We start from the raw sequence: 19733 nt of genomic DNA, 5'->3' as shown, positions 1-19733 counted from the left end.
TATATTCCACGCTCAAAATTCTCTAGTGACTTACAAAAATAGGTAGAGCTGACATTGGAGCAGCTGTGCTATTTTCTGATTTGAGTGTTCTTTGTTTCCTTGTCCACAGCTGGAGGGTGTGAATGAGGCAGTGGTGCTGCAGGTGTTTGTGGGTAATGACGCTGGGCGTGTGAAGCCACATGGGTTCTACCAGGCCTGCAGGGTAACTGGGCGCAACACTACAGCCTGCAAGGAGGTGGACATCGAGGGCACCACTGTCATTGAAGTGTCCCTGGACCCCAGCAATAATATGACCCTGGCGTATGTATCTGCTTATTGCCATAGCTGTTGCAATTTTGTAAAATCACACATACTGGAGACTGCTCCTCTTAGTAGACCGCCAATGGGAGTGTGTTGGGGGCTGTTGCAGCCGCTGGGGCCTTGTTCAGCAGGCCTGCTTGCCAGTCTAACAGCTGTGCTGTGTGTGTCTCTCTCTGCAGGGTGGACTGCGTGGGGATCCTGAAGCTGCGTAACGCTGATGTGGAAGCTCGTATCGGGGTGGCCGGCTCCAAAAAGAAGAGCACGCGTGCCAGGCTGGTGTTTCGGGTCAACATCCCCAGGCCGGACGGCTCGGTGCTCACGTTACAGACACCGTCGTCCCCCATCCTGTGCAGTGAGTAGCTTTAGGTTATTCATAGCATCTGCCCACCGGAGTTCTCTCAGGAACGCTGTCGGAGCTTAGAGCTGACGCACGTCACCAGGGGATTAGGGGGAGGGAGAGGTTCATTCAGGGGGTTGGGTGGACTGGAGGAAAATGAAAAGGAGCTTGGATGTAAATAACAAGGATGTAAATAATGAAATCTCCGTTGGGAGCCGTTACTGTCAAAATTTGACTGGATAGTCTTATGAGCATTTGTAATTTAGGTTTGTTTTATTTGTTTTGATCTCGTTTTTAAGTTCCAAGCTGAAGAGTTGATTCAGTCTAGAAGTTTCATTTCTAATGCGTTATGTATGCTTAGCAGATCATTTTCTAATTTAAGTACATTTTCAGACACCATGTCTATAGACTCTCTTCAGCATCATGTGTTCCTCCCGTTGTGGGCATAGGGTGTGGCTGTGAGTGGCAAAAACAGGAAAGACTGCTCTGGGGTATAAGAAATTCTATTTGTCGGTGGTTTTAGAAGCAGAACTTCACCAAAAAAACGAGGGAGAGAAAGAAAGGCCGAAGAAAGAGGTGTGGACTTTTTTTGTTTACAATGCCAGAGTGCAATCCGACCAAGCAAAAATCTGTCCATAAAATATAAATCTCCAATGGCGTCTGTCTGTGTGTGTTGTGCTGTGGAGCGGGGTGGTGAGAGTGTTGAAGGCCTGTGAAAACTGGGAGGTGGGAGGAGTCTGAGCTTGTTGTTTATAGAAACTTGGGGACTTCTATTTGCCTGTGAGAAAGGGGGACTGCAAAGATACTGTCAACTTTACCTATAGTACAGTCATTTTACTGTCTGGTTAATGATCATATACTGTAAAATAACAAAAAAAAATACTTAAAATCTCAAGCACATGCTCAAGCACATATTTTTCCTGGCAAAGCAATTAAAGCACAATTACTATTTCCCCAAGATTACACATGTGCCTTCCAAGAAATCACAAGGTACTCTTGAGCAATTGTTTTAAGCTTTTCTGTTGGCATCCCCTGGTTCCTCTGAGAAGTCCAGCAGTTCTGTACTCGTGACAGAATATTAGTTAAAGAGGCTAGGTCAAGCAGAACTCAGAGCCTGACGGTCTGTTTGTCCTGTCTACAGCCCAGCCTGCAGGGGTGCCTGAGATTCTGAAGAAGTCCCTCCACAGTTGCTCGGTGAGGGGTGGTGAGGAGGTCTTCATCATTGGGAAGAACTTCCTCAAGGACACCAAGGTCATATTCCAGGAAAATGTATCAGGTAGGTCTACACAACCAATTATTGTCTGAAATCCATGTACTTACAGTATATGAATAACTTTTATATTTATTCCTTTACCTACCATACTAATGAAACCGTTCATTGTTTTCCCCCCTAAGATGAGAAGTCTTGGAAGGCAGAGGCTGAAATTGACATGGAGCTGTTTCACCAGGTAAATAAGCTTATTCTCTGCTTATTGTGGTCCTAGAATGATTCATGCTAATGATTTAACGGGGTGATTAGATAACAGCAGCCATTTGATATTTGTAGGTTTAGATGTAATCATCTTAAATGGCTACTCACTCAGGGAGGTGAATGGCCTCATTGTTTTGTCACCTAATTACTGTGAGCCACAGTGGTAAGTGTGTCTCAACAGTCCTGCATAAACCTTTGCCCTTGGGAGCCAGAGGGTCAGAGCTTCGTTAGCTAAGCCTCAATCAGTTGTCTGAGCCCTGAGGTGTTTAGATGTCTTTCAAATGCTACTCACAATTTGTAACCAGGCAAACTATGTAAATCACCGCCACGCCTTTTACTAGTCAGCAAAGTTTGAAAGGTGTTGCACATCTGAACTAGTTGATGACGTACGGAGTCTCCAGTTCATCGTCTGTGCCAGGATTATGTCCATTGTGGCTCTCTCTCTCTTTCAACTCTACATTGTGCTGACATCGCTTGATTATTTAATCTAAGTCATTTTGTGCTTGCACCTGTTTTATAAGGGATGTTGACACGTTTGTCACATGACTTGATGTATGTAATTATAAGACTGGGGCTACTGTACATTTCTGTTAGCTAAGTGGATTTGTCTGTTATGCGTTTCCCCTCAGAATCACTTGATTGTGAAGGTTCCTCCTTACCAGAACCCAGCCATCGCGTCTGCAGTGTGTGTGGGAATGTACGTGGTGACCAATGCTGGCCGATCCCATGACGTGCAGCCTTTTACATACACTCCAGAACCAGGTCTGTTTATAAGTCCATGAACAAATGTTCTTTTGTTTCACCTTCTGCGCCACATTAGGACCAAAGCGAAATTTCCTCAGCATGTCTTCAGCCAGTGTAAATTACAACCATTACTCTACCACCACAACTGTATTAGGTGGATATATCATCTAGCCTGCTCTAAATTTACCATTACAGTCCTTAGTACAGGAAGCCATGTCCACTCGGGAAGAGGGGGGTATTTGTCTCCTCCTTTTTTCTCATCACTTCCAGGCGTCAAAACGTCCTCTGGGCACTGTGGCACGAACTATCAATGAGTGAGCAGGAAGTGACAGAGAAAGGAACTAAAACAATGAAACAAAACATGGAAGTGTAGATGATCCATCTAAAAACAAAAATACCCTTTTATATACAGTATGTACTAAACATGATACCGGATTAGGCAGCGCCCTATACAAAACAGTCAAGTCATACAGATTTATTCCTGATTGTTTTTCACTCTATACAATAACATTTCATATTATATTATATTTTTGTATATGAAAACCTGACATGCAGACGATGGAGAATGAGACTGGGTATGAAGAATAAGGTTATCTGATTTGCATGTCCATAACTCAACCTGCTTATCTGTGTACGTCTCAGTGGACATATCTGTGAAGAAAGAAGTTCCATCTCCAGGCAAGCCCTGCTCTTTTGATCAACGGATGAAAGGTATAGTATATCTCTACCATGCTGTATCGTGTGTTCTTGTTTGTAATGCAATGGTGTGTGGGAGGGGTATCAATGTATTCCGGTATCTTGGCTTTCAGTATGACAAAATTGTAACATTGTCATTCATGCCCCTACAGTAATTGATGGTGCCTTGATGCCCCCAATGTTGCCTCTTGTGAAGAGAGAAGAGGTCACTCCAATGGAGGTCTCCAGCAACCTCTCTTCTGCTGGCGTGTTCAAGGTAAAAGTTCTACAAATGCATTCCCAGCCATGGCTGTGATAATGCCTCATTTAATAGTATAATCATATCCATATGAACCATATCGATCTTTCCCCCAATATATATGAAAAGCTAGCAGGTATCATCTGTTTTTTTGTATTCTCAGCGGACCCCCGATGTCATGTGTTCGGCCCAGCAGACACTGGACATGAGTTCCAACCTTCCCCCCAACAACAGCCCGTTCTCCAACTCCTTGCCGCCACCTGCCAGTGACCCTAAAGAATCCCAAACAGCAGTCTTCAACACTGCAGAGGCCCTGAGCACCATACAGAAGCAGGACATCGCTCCCACCAACTCCTTTCCCGTGCCTGCAGACTCTCTACTCCAACCTGGACCTCAGCAGTTCCTCCTGGAGCCCAGAGAGGGGCTGGGGCAGGACAGGGCCGGCAACAATGCTGGGGCGGTAGGGAGGCTCAGTCAACATGTGGAGGCCCCTCAACCTGCCCCCCAGCAGCACCAGCTGCCCGTATTCCCCCCAGACGATGTGGCCCAACTGGAACAAGCAGTGAGACAACTGCAGGCTAAAGGGTACTGCAGCCAACAGCAACAGCGACAACAGCAACAGATTCAGCAGCAACAAATTCAGCAACAACAGCAGCAACAAATTCAGCAACAACAAATTCAGCAACAGCAACTACAGCAACAACAACAGATTCAGCAGCAACAAATTCAACACCAGCAGCAACAACAGCAACAGCAAGTGTTGGAGAACCTGCGGCAGGAGCTGTTTAAATCACAGATGCCAATGCATTGTGGCATATTCCAGGGTGGTTCTCGAGGTGAGAACGCTGAACAGCAGGGTTCCCAGCAGGGCATGGTGCAGAACCATGGTTCCCTCTTTCAGCAGGCCCAACAACAGCAGCAGCAGAGGCAACAACAGAAACAGCAGCAGCAAGCAGCACTCTTTCAGCAAGCCAATGAGCTCCTCTCCATTCAGACCAACTTCCTCCATCAGACCCCTTCTCATCCCTCTCCACCCCTCTTCCATAACCCCAGCCCCCTGGCTGAGGCACAGGACCCACAGGGGGCGCTGTTCCACACTCAGAAGGCCTCTCCCACCCAGGAGCAGGTCCAGGCAACCCTCTTCCAGAACACCCTGACAGTGTTGAGTAGGACCAGCCTCTCCCCAGAGCAGCCCCCCTCTGTCGCCAACCTGTTCCTCCCCCAGGGTGCCCTGCCTGGGCAGCTCTCCGCTAGCGGCAGCCAGCAGCAGCAGCTGGCCTTCCTCAGTGCCCTGCAGACCTCAGCCCCTGAGCCCCAGTCAGTGTTCCAGGCTCAGACCCAGCTTTCCCCCATCCAGCAGGGGACCCCCATGGAGCAGCAGCAGCCCTCCCAGCCCCAGTCTCAGCCACCTCAGCAGAACTCCATGTTTCAGAACATCTCCCCTCATCCACCTGCAAACACTCTCTCTCAGACCCAGCAGCAGCAGGCTGGCCTACTGTTCTGCAGCAACCCCCTCTCCACTCCAGAGCAGCCCCCCAGTCTGCTGTTCAGTGGCCAGGGCCAGATGCCCCCCATGAGCAGCAGCAGCCTGAACTCTCAGGAGCCCCAAAACCCCTCCATGCTGTTCTCTCAGGCCAGCATGGTGACGGTTAGCCAGCAGGAATCCTCTGAGCCCATGGCCTTCCTGGACCAGAGCCAGGTGGTGGGGAACCCCTCAGAGCCTTGCCAGCAGGGCCTGTTCCAAGAGCAGCAGCCCATGCAGCTGATCACCAGCTCCAACAACGGCCCAGAGCAGCCCGTCTCTCTCTTCATGCCCCAATCCAACATGGCTGCCCTGCAGGGTTGCATGGCTGCCCAGGTGCTCCCGCAGACAGGCATCTTCAGCACTCAGAATGGGGTGGCAGGCCTGCAGACCACCACCTCCTCCCCCGTGCAGCAGCCAGGGTCACTGTTCCACACAGCAGTCAGTGGGAGCCTCAACCAGCCCAGCGAGACCCAGCAGCCAGGCCTCTTCCTCTTTGGGATTCAGAACGGTAAGGATTCATGATTATGTGATCTGTCCTTTTATCAAATGTCATCTTTTTAATATGCTCCAGAAAAGCATATGACATTGTTTGGTTTTCATTAAGATTTCATGTGGCATGTAGTCAGTGACTACCCCTTTCTCCCCCATACAGAGTGTGGCCAGCTGATAAACTCTCCTGGAACCACTCTGTCTGATCAGATCATTGCCATCAGTCAGTCTGGTCAGAACCAGAGAGAGAGCGAGGCCCAGATCCAGTCGCTGCTCAACCAGTCCATGTCTGAGTCAGGGAGCATGCAGAACAGCATGACGGCCTCCCAGAACATGGAGAAGATAGATGACCTGCTCGTCAGCCTGCAGGAGCAGGGCAACAACCTCACTCGCTCCTACTAGGCCTGCTATAGGTTTCAGGTGAATGCTCATCTCTATATAAACATTTGAAAAGTTTGGTTTACCAATGTGTTTAAAACGGTTGCACTTTTGTTGTTCAGTTTAAACATCTTGAGGGTATCTCAGAAAGCAGGATTAACCATTTGGAATTCTAGTTCAAATTTGAATCACTGACTACTGTTTACATGCTTCTATGTCCTTTAAACATGTAATTGCCCCTCCCTTTAGGAGCCCAGAAGACCCCCAGTGTGAACCCCCATTACAGATGTCAGAAGACCCCCAGTGTGAACCCCCATTACAGATGGCAGAAGACCCCCAGTGTGAACCCCCATTACAGATGGCAGAAGACCCCCAGTGTGAACCCCCATTACAGATGGCAGAAGACCCCCGGTGTGAACCCCCATTACAGATGGCAGAAGACCCCCGGTGTGGACCCCCATTACAGACGGCAGAAGACCCCCGGTGTGGACCCCCATTACAGATGGCAGAAGACCCCCGGTGTGGACCCCCATTACAGATGGCAGAAGACCCCCGGTGTGGACCCCCATTACAGACGGCAGAAGACCCCCCGTGTGAACCCCTATTACAGATGGCAGAAGACCCCCAGTGTGAACCCCCATTACAGACGGCAGAAGAATGAAAACAAACTCAACGGTGGGCTCCTGTCCGAACTCCAAGTTACATGTAAGCCTCAGCGGCCTTTTTCTCCAAGGACAGTTTTCATGTGTAGATGCTCCACAGTGGCGCTGAGCAGGGCACCAGTCCTCCACTGCATCTAAACCTGGACCTCAAAATAGGACATAGGTTGTAGTTACCCCACAACTGTCAGTGTGTTCAGTGTATCTCGCAGCTAGTCGCCTCCAGCTCTTAATGAAACATGACACTATGTAATGTTTGGCTAACTCATCAGTTCTCAGAGCAGCACTTTGCGGTGTGGTTTAATAAGGATGGTGGTAGAAGCTACCACAGCATTCTGTCTTCTCCAGGACCAGAGTGTGGGCTCAGAATTGTTTATAACGCATTGTTGTCCTTTTTATACGAAATTAAAAGTATTTTAGGAAATAGCAAAAGAAAATATACAGTTCGTGAAAAATAAACCTTTGTAAGATATTTTGACTTTAGTTCTTTCAGCACTTTACGATGCTTTCCTTTTGTGGCCAGTTACTCATTAAGTTGGCCTATGCATTCACTAGTCAGCTATTAAGTCAGTACATCTCGACAACTTTATTACTCATGCATGTGTTTTGAGTTATGGCTTTAGTTTTTTTATTGTTCCTTTCATGAAATACCAGTTTCTTATTGGCAGCCATCTTCCCATTACCCATTCATGAGAATAACTCCAAATATTTGAGTATTACACCATGGATTTCTTTCCCTGATTAGACTCTGTAGTACGAGAGATGCTCTAGATTAGGGTCAATGTGGATCAAGAGAAAAGAAATCATCCAGCCTTTAAATTATTAATTTCCAGTCTACACAATTAAATAATAGGCCTACATTTTGAATAAATCAGAACCATATATGTGTACTATATACCAGTGTGCACGGTTGTCTGATGTAATTAAAGAGTATATTGTTATTTGTATCATTCTATCGCAAATGTAGTTAATGTGTTGTTTTGTAAGGATGTCTCCATGGAAGATGTTTGTATTAGCTCATGTCTGGCACGCACAAACTGGACTTTTATCCATAGATCAGAGAGGAGTTTTCCGTATGTTTGTCTTACTGTAAAATACCAACGCTCTTGCCGACAGTGGGCCACCCCAGGACCTGAGTCAAGGCCTCAAGTCACAGCCTCCTTTTTCGTCTTCATGAATGGCCAGTTTTATGGCTCATATTGATTGGTGTGTTCATATTTGTCGTTTGAGACTCGCCATGTTTTGACAGGAAGAAAGTGGTGAAAATGACTGGAGCAGTTATCTGTTTTGCCTTGACCATGAATGGTTGTTTGTAGTTGGATTATTAGTGTCAGGCGTGATATACAGGTGTATGATCTTAATTTAATCACTCTTTTGTTGCTGAGAATTTTCCTGCACTGCAAGATAAACTTTTATTATTATTATTTGTATTTTATCGTTTTTGTATATATTTTTATTGTACTTTTTAACCCCAATTTCATGATATCCAATTGGTAGTTAGTCTTGTACCATCGCTGCAACTCTGCAACTGCAACACGACTCTGCCAAGCCGCACTGCTTCTTGACACACAGCTCGCTTGTGTGTCAGATTTCGACTTTGAAATTTCAGACATGATTTACCCTAATGAAAAATGTATCAATCCCAACAAAAATGTCCATTAATTATAATCCACAGAATAATTCGCATTTCCTTTTGCTGCAGGATTATTTTTCTGCTGTAGCAAACTGGCTCAAATTAAGACCCTACACCTGTACTGCTGCCAAACTGGTTTGTGCTTTTATTCTTTACATGTGAGTATTGGGCTGGAGTGGAGCCAACAGTAAGATTGTGTCTTGTTTTTAGTCTGAATCTGAGTATACACATGAACAAGGGGCTGGTCTCTGATGACAACAAAAACAGCTTTGTTGAGTGCCTCCATCTTTCTCTCTTAGTGTTGTTGTCTTTTATTGTGGGTTCTTAACATCATTACCTCTTATTCACTTTAAAAACAAGCAAATTTTTTAAATGGAGAGTATTTAAACTATTTTTAGTAATGTGATTGGTGGGGCCCCATATTCCCCATCCCAGAGTTTGAGCTGTGTTCTTTTAGATATTTAAAGGGACCCTACTCATGAAGAATGAACCGTTAAGTTGCTTTAGAGAAAAGAGCTGTCTGTGATTGGCTTTCTTCAACTCTTGTGAAATATTAGTAGTTTTGTTTCCAATAGTCATGAGTATTTGTGAATTTTTATAAGATTTACAAATATTTTATCATATCTTTTTTACTGGTGTAGTTCTAATACATCTTTTCAGAAATCATATCTAATTTATTTGGTATTTTTTGTCTTAGATATTGTCTAAATTGTGTCCCACAATCATATTTGTGCTACAAATGACTTGATGTACAAGTTTGGTTCTGATTTAACTCCGTAATTGTATTAATATTAGTTATGTGGATTTGGCCCTTCCCCACCTGTTGAAACTGTAGTTGGCTGTGGTCTTGTGTGACATATCTGTCAGTGAAGCTTATCTTCTCCCTGTAGAAGTGAGGACAGGGATACAACTTTATGATTGAGGGAGTTAAAATGTACCATGTACACTGAGTCACATGTACATTCCTGTGCATTGTTTTCTTCCCTTTGATAGATTTCTGTTCATATGCCAGGTTGAGATTAATTGTACAGTATGTTTGTCCAAATCTGATAGTTTAAAGTCAACTCCTTGTGATATCATTCATGAAACATTGAACCTATACTGTCACATCTACAACTTATTTCACCTCTTGAATAAGGAAAGTGAAGGAAGTTATTGGACAACTATGCCAGTTATAAAGCCATACAGACAGTTAAAACAGCATCTATTAAATATTTGTTAATAGGGTTTACAAAAAACTCCAAACGCATAATGTGTTTGTTACCTCAACCCGAGCAGGTTGCTAATCAGGCCACCTTACTCAACATTGGACCAATTACAATGATAAAGTACATTCTTTATATATAGTATACCTACAATATTTTGGCGGCAACATGTTAATGTTTTGTGTTATGAATACACAATAAGATTGTTATTTTCAAGCATAAGCATATTGAGTGTAAAAATACCTATTTTCAAATGTAACCCATGAATATCTCATGTAGTATGAGCTTTGACAAAATAGGAGGGCTATTTGTCAACTAGGCTACATGTTTTACATTGATGACGACATGAGTCTTTGTAATTGAGTGTTGCTATACTTTATTGTGCCGGTAAAGGTTTCATTTATTGAAGACCTAAAAATGAAAGTCTTTTCCTACTCAACCAATGACTACAGAAATGCAGGGGTCACCTTGAAAGTTCAGCTATATTTTTAGCATATTTGCACCCAGACTAACCAATGATTTATGACATCAGTGTACAGCAAATATATTTTAGAAGTATTGCTCAGTACATTGGATGATATACTTGTGCCTTGACAAACTTTTATAGTAGAGACCAGATTTATCTTGTACCATTGTTGCCTGTTTTATTCACCACTGTGACACTAATGTCAGTGGTTATTAGCCCCTGATAACTAGTATCTTGCAAGCCATACGACTTGTGTGCTTCAAATGCCGTACAGAAATGAGTGACCAGATAAATGTATAGTGTTGTGCATCTGATTTATTTTCACAGAAATATGAATTGCATTTGTTTAATGTCGGTGCAATTTAAGTTGTCTCAAACTGCTATGCAGCTTGATTCAATATAAAATGTTACTTTTTTAATATATATTTTATCTATCTAGCCTCTCTTGATTGTTCATTGCAAAGGGGAACCCATAACGAAATATTGTAATTATGTTAATTATTTATGTAACTTTTTGAAATAGTATTGATGCTGTGTGCCACTGGGATTTTATTTTATTTTTATGATTGGGCTTGTGTCAGTCAAGACAAACCCAAATTTCAACCTAATTCAAACAAACTTGTCATTCAGAATTTTCATCAAGGGTGTTTTGTTTTTATTATAAATGTCATCAGTTAGTCCGTTCACACAATGTTCTGTTTGTGTCCCCTTAATCTGTCTGGCTTTGGTTTGATGTGAAAGTCTGCTTTATTTCCATTCATTTATTTTCTGGTGATCAGTATTGAACCTGTTGATAGCATGGGGAGTGCATATCACCTATGTGTTTTTAGCTACCATGTGAACAACTGTTAAATATTACCCTTTAAAAAATGTATCTATATAAAATGTATTTTTGCTTTTGTTGGGGCATTTGTATACTCTTGCAATTATATTTATGTAAACCTGCTGGTATCTATATTAATAAAGATAGATGATATGTTTTCCTTTGTCTAGTTGATTTCCCCACCCTCTGATTTCTGGTTTTGGTTCGATTTTTGCATTTGATCAACTTTTTGTTTTTGCTCAGGAGACACAAAGACAACATGAAATTCCCATACCGTGAAAGATTGGAAATGGCAAAATCACAAGCACATCAATCTAATTCCATTTCAAGAGTAACATAACTAATCATCAATCAAATGCGCCATGGCCTTACCGTAGTTGTCCATCCAAAACATGTTTTAACATTATGGAGGGAGGAGAGCGAGGGAAGTAGAAAGGGAAAAAACATGCTTGCATGCTCAGAAACCAGATGAATATGATCACATATTCAAATGTAATTTAATATTGTGATTAGAGATGTATAATTAGTAAATTACCTGTGTTCTTCAATGAAGAAGGTGAGGGTTTGGCCGTCAATGTAAATAAGAATTTGTTCTGAACTGACTTGCCTAGTTACATAAATTATAAAAATGAAGACCGCCCGCAATAAAATTAACTAATGAGATCCCCCTGGTGGTCTGGGTGCAGTACTACTTTCGCGCAGCGTCTTCTGTGACTGATCCCCTCGAACACGCTGAGATGTCATTGCGTACAGTTCAACGTCAAAATGTGTGTAGGTGCGTTGATCTCGTTTGGAGCTGGAGAGGATGGAGGGCCAGGATAGAAGGTAATGTGGTGTGGGGAAACCGATGGAAGGAAATGGCCAAGTGATGGAAAATCTGATAGAAATGAAAGATGAGGTGTGCCAGAATGATGGCCGAGGGACCAGGATTGATGAAGCCACAGGGAAAGAGTCTGCCTTGAACCTCACTCTGGTATCTAGTGTGATGGCAGGAATCTTTTGAGTGGAATGTATGGAAGGAGTTGACAGTAGGGAGTGATCATTACCCCATACTATGTACAGTAGGTTGAAGGAGGTGTCAGTGGAGTAGACAGGTGGGTGTTTGGAAGGGCAAAGTGGGATCAGTTTCAGGAGCAGGTGATGGCTCGGGTGGATATAAGAGGGGGTGTGGATAGTATGAATAACTGAGTGGGGGGCAGCTACTGAGGCTATACCTAAGAAGTCAGGACAGAGGAGGAGGAAAGCAGTCCAATGGTGGACGAAGGAGTGTGGGGCAATGGTGAGGAGTAGAAAGAGGGAATTTATAGTACTGAGAAGGACACATGACTTCCAACATCTGATTCATCTGACCCATTCCTCCTGACAGACCTGGTGTATCCGAGTCAGGTTTGTAGGCCTCCTTGCTCGCACACGCTTTTTCAGTTCTGTCCACAAATGTTCCATGGGATTGAGGTCAGGGCTTTGTTATGGCCACTCCAATACCTTGACTTTGCTGTCCTTAAGCCATTTTGCCACAACTTTGGAAGTATTCTTGGGGTTATTGTGCATTTGGAAGACCCATTTGCGACCAAGCTTTAACTTCCTGACTGATGTCTTGAGATGTTGCTTCAATATATCCACATAATTTTCCTCCCTCATGATGCCATATATTTTGTGCACCAGTCCCTCCAGCAGCAAAGCACCCCACAACATGATGCTGCCACCCCCGTGCTTCACGGTTGGGATGGTGTTCTTCAGCTTGCAAGCTTCCCCCTTTTTCCTCCAAACATAATGATGGTCATTATGGCCAAACAGTTCTATTTTGGTTTCATCAGACCAGAGGACATTTCCCCAAAAAGTATGATCTTTGTCCCCATGCAGTTGCAAACCGTAGTCTGGCTTTATGGCGGTTTTGGAGCAGTGGCCTCTTCCTACCTGAGCAGCCTTTCAGGTTATGTCATTATAGGACTCGTTTTATTGTGGATATAGATACTTTGTACCTGTTTCCTCCAGCATCTTCACAAGGTCCTTTGCTGTTGTCCTGGAATTGATTTTCCCTTTTCGCGCCAAAGTACGTTAATCTCTAGGAGACAACGCGTCTCCTTCCTGAGCGGTATGACGGCTGCATGGTCCCATGGTGCTTATACCTGCGTACTATTGTTTGTACAGATGATCGTGGTACCGTTTGTAAATTGCTCCCAAGGATGAACAAAAAAATGATTTTGATTTTCCCATGATGTCAAGCAAAGAGGCACTGAGTTTGAAGGTAGGCCTTGAAATACATCCACAGGTACACCTCCAATTGACTCAAATGATGTCAATTAGCCTATCAGAAGCTTCCAAAGCCATGACATCCTTTTCTGGAATTTTCCAAGCTGTTTAAAGGCACAGTCAACTTAGTGTATGTAAACTTCTGACCCACTGGAATTGTGATACAGTAAATTATAAGTGAAATAATCTGTCCGTAAACAATTGTTTGAAAAATTACTTGTCATGCACAAAGTAGATGTCCTAACCGACTTGCCAAACCTATAGTTTGTTAACAAGAAATTTGTGGAGTGGTTGAAAACAAGTTTTAATGACTCCAACCTAAGTGTTTGTAAACTTCCGACTTCAACTGTACATAGGGCAGCAGCCTCTAAGGTGCAGGGTTGAGTAACCGGGTGGTAGCCAGCTAGTGATGGCTATTTAACAGTCTGATAGCCTTGAGGTAGAAGCTGTTTTTCAGTCGCTCGGTCCCAGCTTTGAGCCACCTATACTGACCTCGTCTTCTGGATGATAGCGGGGTGAACCGGCCGTGGCTGATGTCCTTGATGATCTTTTTGGCCTTCCTGTGACATCGGGTGCTGGAGGGCAGGCAGTGTGCCCCCGGTGATGCGTTGGGCAGACCGCACCACCCTCTGGAGAGCCCTGCGGTTGTAGGCAGTGCAGTTGCCGTACCAATGGGTGGTATAGCCCAACAGGATGCTTTCAATTGTGCATCTGTAAAAGTTTGTGAGGGTTTTAGGGGCCAAGACAAAATTATTCAGCCTCCTGAGGTTGAAGAGGCACTGTTGTGCCTTCTTTACCACACTGTTTGTGTGGGTGGACAATTTCAGGTTGCCAGTGATGTGCAGTCCAAAGAACTTGAAGCTTTTCACCTTCTCCACTGCAGTCATGTCGATGTGGATAGGGGCGTGCACCCTCTGCTGTCTCCTGAAGTCCATGATCAGCTTCTTCATTTTGTTGACATTGAGGGAGAGGTTATTTTCCTGGCACCACTACGCCAGGGCAATCGCCTCCTCCCTGTAGCCTGTCTCGTCACTGTTGGTAATCGGGCCTGCTACTGTTGTGTTGTCTGCAAACTTGATGATTGAGTTGGAGGTGTGAGTGGCCACGCAGTCATGGGTGAACAGGGAGTACAGGAGGGGGCTGAGCATGCACCCTTGTCAGGCCCCTGTGTTGAAGATCAGCGTAGTGGAGGTGATGTTTCCAACATTCACCACCTGAGGGTAGCCCTTCAGGAAGTCCAGGACCCAGTTACACAGGGCGGGGTTCAGACCCTGGGCCCGAGCTTGGAGGTAACTATGGTGTTGAAGGCTGAGCTATAGTTCATGAACAGCATTCTTACTTAGGTATTCCTCTTGTCCAGATGGGAAGGACAAGGCAGCTACCTGGTGGATAACGATACACCGCTGGGGAGCGTAATTAGGCCTTTGTTGTTTTCATTCATGATCAATGATGTTTACTCTCAGGTACGGCGTGATATTTGGAGGTCGTTATTTGCAAATGGGGCCTAATGGAAGAGGGGAATAAATGTGCCATACATAGTCAGGAAGGTACAGGAAGCAATTGGATGAGGTAGAGCGGTGGGCATTAATGTGGGGATTCAGGTTTTCTGTAGAGAAAACCCAGTGTTCTTTACCAGGAGGAAGGTGGGAGATGAGGTATGCTTGAGGTTACAGTATATGGGAGAAACTTGGAGAGGGTGGGGGCCTTCAGGTTCTTTGGGGTGTACTTTGACACTAGGCTGACCTGGGCAGAATACATGGAGAGAGTGGTGGGAAAATGTAAGAAGGTGCTAAATGTCATTGGCTGTCTGATGGGGAAGAAGTGGGCGGCTGGGCGTTCCTCATTGAGGACCATGCATGTTGCATTGATCTGATCTGTAATAGACTATGGCAGTATAGCGTATGGTTCGACAGCCCAGACCTCATTGGAAAGGCTAGATGTCATACAGGGGCAAGGACTCAGAATATGCAGTGGGGAGTTTCGGACCTCCCCAGTGTCTGCAATACAGGTGGAGATGAGGGATATGCTATTGCAGATTTGTAAACAGCAGCTGAATTATTGGGTCAACCTACAGGGACATGGGGTGTCTTATCCTGCGAAAGGGATTTTGCAGGCATGCTGGGAACATGAGAGAGGACAGAGCGCAAGCATTGGGTGGGTGGGTAATACTCAGGCGAGGGAGATGAATGGAAGGGAGTTTAGTCCAACGGTAGCTATTCCTGTAAACCCAGCATGGCTACTCCGTCTCCAGTAGTTGACCTAGAAGTGTTGGAGAGACTACGGAACGATAGGGAGGGTGTTGATATATCTGATTTGTTTAAGAGACATCTGGATACTGTGTATCAGGATTTTTGTGGCCATTTACACAGATTGTTCAAAATATCCAAGGACAGCATTTGTAGTGCAGGAATGTGGGGTGGCATTCAGGAAACATATTACAGATCATCTAGCTCTATATACGGCAGAACTGATGGCCATACTGTTGGCCTTGCAGTGGATGGAGGAAGTCAAGCCAGACAGAGTAGTTATTTGCTCTGATTCATGTGCAGTGTTGATGAGTCTTCAGTCCTTTAGATCACGTAGCAGACAAGACCTGCTTTATGATGTACTACAAGCCCATTGCAGGATTAGATAGATGGGTATACAGATAAGATTTACTTGGGTTCCAGTCCATGTGGGGGTGGAGGGGAAAGAGACAGTTGATGTACTGGCTATAGAAGCACTTTGTTCGGGGATGTTGATGTTGTAGTTTCAATGAGCAAGGCAGAGGAAAAAACCCTGATATGGACAGTGATGATGCAGAGATGGCAGGAGCAGTGGAATAGAGATACTAAGGGCAGGCATTTATTGCAAGTATATAGGAATGTTGGGGAGGGGAAGACAGTAGGAAGGGACAGAAGAGAGGAGGCTATTTTTAGATTAAGGCTGGGAAACAGCCAGTTGAATAAGACTTTACATTTGATAGGAAAGCCTTCAACAGGAAAGTGTGATTATTGCCAGGAGATGATCGTGGACTACAGGAAAAGGAGGGCAGTGCACGCCCCCATTCTCATCGACAGGACTGTAGTGGAACAGGTTGAGAGCTTCAAGTTCCTTGGTGTGCACATCATCAACAAACTATTATGGTCCAAACACACCAAGACAGTCGTGAAGAGGGCACGACAACACCTATTCCCAGTCAGGAGACTGAAAAGATTTGGCATGGGTCCTCAGATCCTCAAATTGTTCTACAGCTGCACCATCGAGAGCATCCTGACTGGTTGCATCACCGCTTGGTATAGCAACAGCTCGGCCTCCGACCGCAAGGCGCTACAGAGGGTAGTGAGTACGGTCCAGTACATCACTGGGGCCAAGCTTCCTGCCATCCAGGACCTCTATACCAGGCAAAGGAAGGCCATAAAAATTGCCAGACTCCAGCCCCCCTAGTCATAAACTGTTCTCTATGCTACCGCACAGCAAGCAGAACCGGAGCGCCAAGTCTAGATCCAAAAGGCTTCTTAACAGCTTCTACCCCCAAACCATAAAACGTACTATTTGCATTGACACACCCTTTTTATTACTCTGCTGCTACTCACTGTTTATTATCTATGCATAGTCACTTTACCCCTACCTACATGTACATATTACCTCAGTTACCTCTACTAGCCGGTACTCCCTGTATATAGCGTTGTTATTGTTATTTTGTTACATTATTTTTTTTAACTTTAGTTAATTTAGTAAAAAAAAATCTTAACTATATTCTTTTAATTAAAACGCCATTGTTGGTTAAGGGCATTTTACCTGTTGTATTCAGCTCATGTGACAAATACATTTTTATTTTATTTTATTTTGAAACGGAGATAGTGGAGCATGTATTGATACAGTGTGGGCAGTATGAGAGGGAAAGAGAGAGGCTGAGATCTGGTATGGGGGAGAAGGGAATACAGGAAATTAGTTTAAAGAGTATATTGAGTAGAACGTCATTTAATATTGTCTCAAATATTTGTAAATCTTTTTTAAGAGAAACGTGGCTGGCAGGTAGACGTTAGTTTCTCCCTTGCTCTGGCCCACAGTCCAGTACAGTAGGTGGCGGTAATGCACCATAACCTGGATGCCAACCTTCGACAAAGCCTAGCGAAAGAGAAAAATAAGATGGCAGACGTTACCGAGGTGGATGCAGAGAAACTCAGCAAAAAGTAAGCCATTGTCGTTTCACTCGTTTATTGGACATCATTTATGACGTGTGCAACACTTTGATGGTGTGTGTGGATCACTTCCGTGTTATTATTCGATAAAAGCAGTAGGATATTGTTGCACACAGTTGCATCAGATCGGATAAAGCGCGATGGAAAAATAAGTGTACCATAGCGAATGTACATACAGATTCTTATGGTCCATTAGGTTCAAGCGGCTTATCGCACGTGCTGCTTGCAGTCCTTTAATGTACACGTATGCATGCTCTTCATCCTATTCTGTGAGTGGATATAACTACAAAACCGATATTGCATTGTACAAATTACCCAAGGTTATTTGCTGATTTGAAGTTTTGTTTTCATGTAGGTTGATTAACAAGTGTTTGCCTGTAGGTTAGCTAACGAAGTGTTTGCCTTTTTAGCTTTATCATAATGAGTTGCTTGCCAAATTCACCAACCTTTCAGGTCATACTGATGTGCTATTTATGTGGAGAAACATTGAACTCATCAGTATTTTGCATTATTCTATAATCTCACTTCTGTAATGGGATGGCTTGCTAGCTAGTGTATTTAGCTAGCTACTTCTAGGCTACGTGGTCTGACTGTTCAGCTCAGAATGAAAGTGAAAATGTTCTTCCTACTCAGTGGAACAAGTACCCAATTGTCATACTTGAGTAAAAGTAAAGTTACCCGAATAGAAAATGACTCAAGTGAAAGTCAGAGTAAAATGTATTCCTTGAGTAAAAGTCTAAGTATTTGGTTTTATGTATACTTAATTCTCAGAAGTAAAAAATACTATAATTTTTTATTACTTATATTAGGCAAATCAGAGCGCATGATTTTTCTTGTTAAAAAAAAACCCCTCAAACACTAAGTAGACAGGACACACCAGAAAGCGTGTTTTTGTTTTTTTTACATTGGATAAAATCACAGACTACAAAATGGTATATCTATATCAAATACAAAACCTCACCCTTTGACCCATTCCACACATGTTATTTGTCATGTAGACTAAGAGGTTGTATCTTTGCCATCTTAACACAACTCTGTTTCGGGGTTCTCAGCGATCACCAGATGATTGTTTGTCATTACTTCAGAGTCTCTCTCACTTGGTTAGAATTTTCTCGACACCTGTTGGAAAGGTGGCATCCTATGACAGTGCCACGTTGAAAGTCCCCGAGCTCTTCAATACGGGCCACTCTACTGCCAATGTTTGTCTACGGAGATTGCATGGCTGTGTGCTCGATTTTATACACCTGTCAGCAACGGGTGTAGCTGAAATAGCTGAATCAACTGATTTGAAGGTTGTGTCCATATACCTTTGTCCAATGCATGTATTTCATGAACATGTGTACATGTCTAGACAATTGTGACCCATCCACTTAGCTATATGTGGCTGGGGGGTGGTTATAGCATTTCTTTCACATGAACCATCAATTTAGACAAGTGTGTCTGGGTAAGCATCATCTAATAATAAAATATTTTAATCTGGACACGTTCTATTTTTGATATTGCAAAAGCAGACATGCAAGTAACCATTTCACTGTAGCTTTTACACCTTCTGTATCCTGTGCATGTGACAAACTTTGATTTGATATATAGTGTGTGTTGACCAGAGATGGTAATGTGAAGAACAACATGACCTGCACCAAAGTCAGATTAGGATATAGGCCAAGGAATAGATAAAGTGTACTAATACTTTTTGCTACTACTTTCACTACTTTAAGTCTTGAAAACTTTGTTTGTTTAGCACATGGCCTCACATGTGAATCCTTAAAGAGATGGGTGGGGCTAAGGCTTAAGAGGGTGTGAACGCTGCTGAATGGGTATAGAGAAAGAGCTCTCCAGTAGGTGTACCAAAACATTCAAGGGCCATTTTCTCAGAAGTGGGGTTACAAGGTAACCAGTGTAGTGTTTGAGAAAGGTGTAACCCCCAGCCAGATATAATTTAATGTGAAAACTGTTCTAATTGTATAGAAACCAAAGTTTGGCCCCTAAGACAAGGTTATTCTTATCAGCTGTCTATACCAGAGCCATCTCCTCCCTGGAACCTCAGAGTACACAAACACCAAAATACCAGGCTCTGAGGGAGGACAAGACAATCTTAAATCAGTTGCTAGCTCAAACCCCAGAGGCCAACTCAGTAGACACCAATGAGGGAGTACTGAGAAACCGTATTCGATGCATAAACAGTATTAAAACATAATCTCGTAATTTTCTACCATACAAGTCAGTTTGTCAAATCTCTGCCCTGCTAGAGCTGCCCCAATCAACTGTAAGTGCTGTTATTGTTTGGTGGAAATATCTCAGCTGCCAAGCGGTAGACCACACAAGTTCACAGAATGGG

The 19733-nt window shown here is 43.8% G+C and overlaps 2 protein-coding genes across 8 annotated transcripts in view; both read left to right on the top strand.

Annotated features, from left to right (window-relative positions):
• LOC129854281 (nuclear factor of activated T-cells 5-like) overlaps positions 1–11121 on the top strand; it is a 52815-nt gene extending 41694 nt beyond the window's left edge. For all 5 annotated transcript variants that reach the window (XM_055921150.1, XM_055921152.1, XM_055921153.1 and 2 more), the window contains 10 exons: positions 110–300; positions 480–652; positions 1779–1913; positions 2033–2085; positions 2738–2870; positions 3495–3563; positions 3701–3804; positions 3950–5819; positions 5964–6220; positions 6428–11121. In XM_055921150.1, coding sequence (XP_055777125.1) covers positions 110–300; positions 480–652; positions 1779–1913; positions 2033–2085; positions 2738–2870; positions 3495–3563; positions 3701–3804; positions 3950–5819; positions 5964–6202 — 2967 coding nt within the window. In that variant the 3' untranslated portion in view covers positions 6203–6220; positions 6428–11121. The remainder of the gene's footprint in view (positions 1–109; positions 301–479; positions 653–1778; positions 1914–2032; positions 2086–2737; positions 2871–3494; positions 3564–3700; positions 3805–3949; positions 5820–5963; positions 6221–6427) is intronic.
• A 633-nt stretch (positions 11122–11754) lies between these two features.
• Positions 11755–19733, top strand: part of LOC129854277 (lysine--tRNA ligase-like) — a 28133-nt gene continuing 20154 nt past the window's right edge. The window contains exon 1 of one of the 3 annotated variants that reach the window (XM_055921146.1): positions 11755–11789. In XM_055921146.1, coding sequence (XP_055777121.1) covers positions 11770–11789 — 20 coding nt within the window. In that variant the 5' untranslated portion in view covers positions 11755–11769. Of the gene's footprint in view, positions 11790–17273; positions 17390–19733 lie in introns of those variants that run through there. The other 2 variants (XM_055921144.1, XM_055921143.1) reach the window with 2 other exon arrangements.

The sequence above is a fragment of the Salvelinus fontinalis genome, chromosome 4, assembly GCF_029448725.1.
Source record: "Salvelinus fontinalis isolate EN_2023a chromosome 4, ASM2944872v1, whole genome shotgun sequence".
NCBI lineage: Eukaryota > Metazoa > Chordata > Actinopteri > Salmoniformes > Salmonidae > Salvelinus > Salvelinus fontinalis.
The sequence above is the reverse complement of the archived record's forward strand: the minus strand, read 5'-3'. Positions and strand labels throughout refer to the sequence as shown.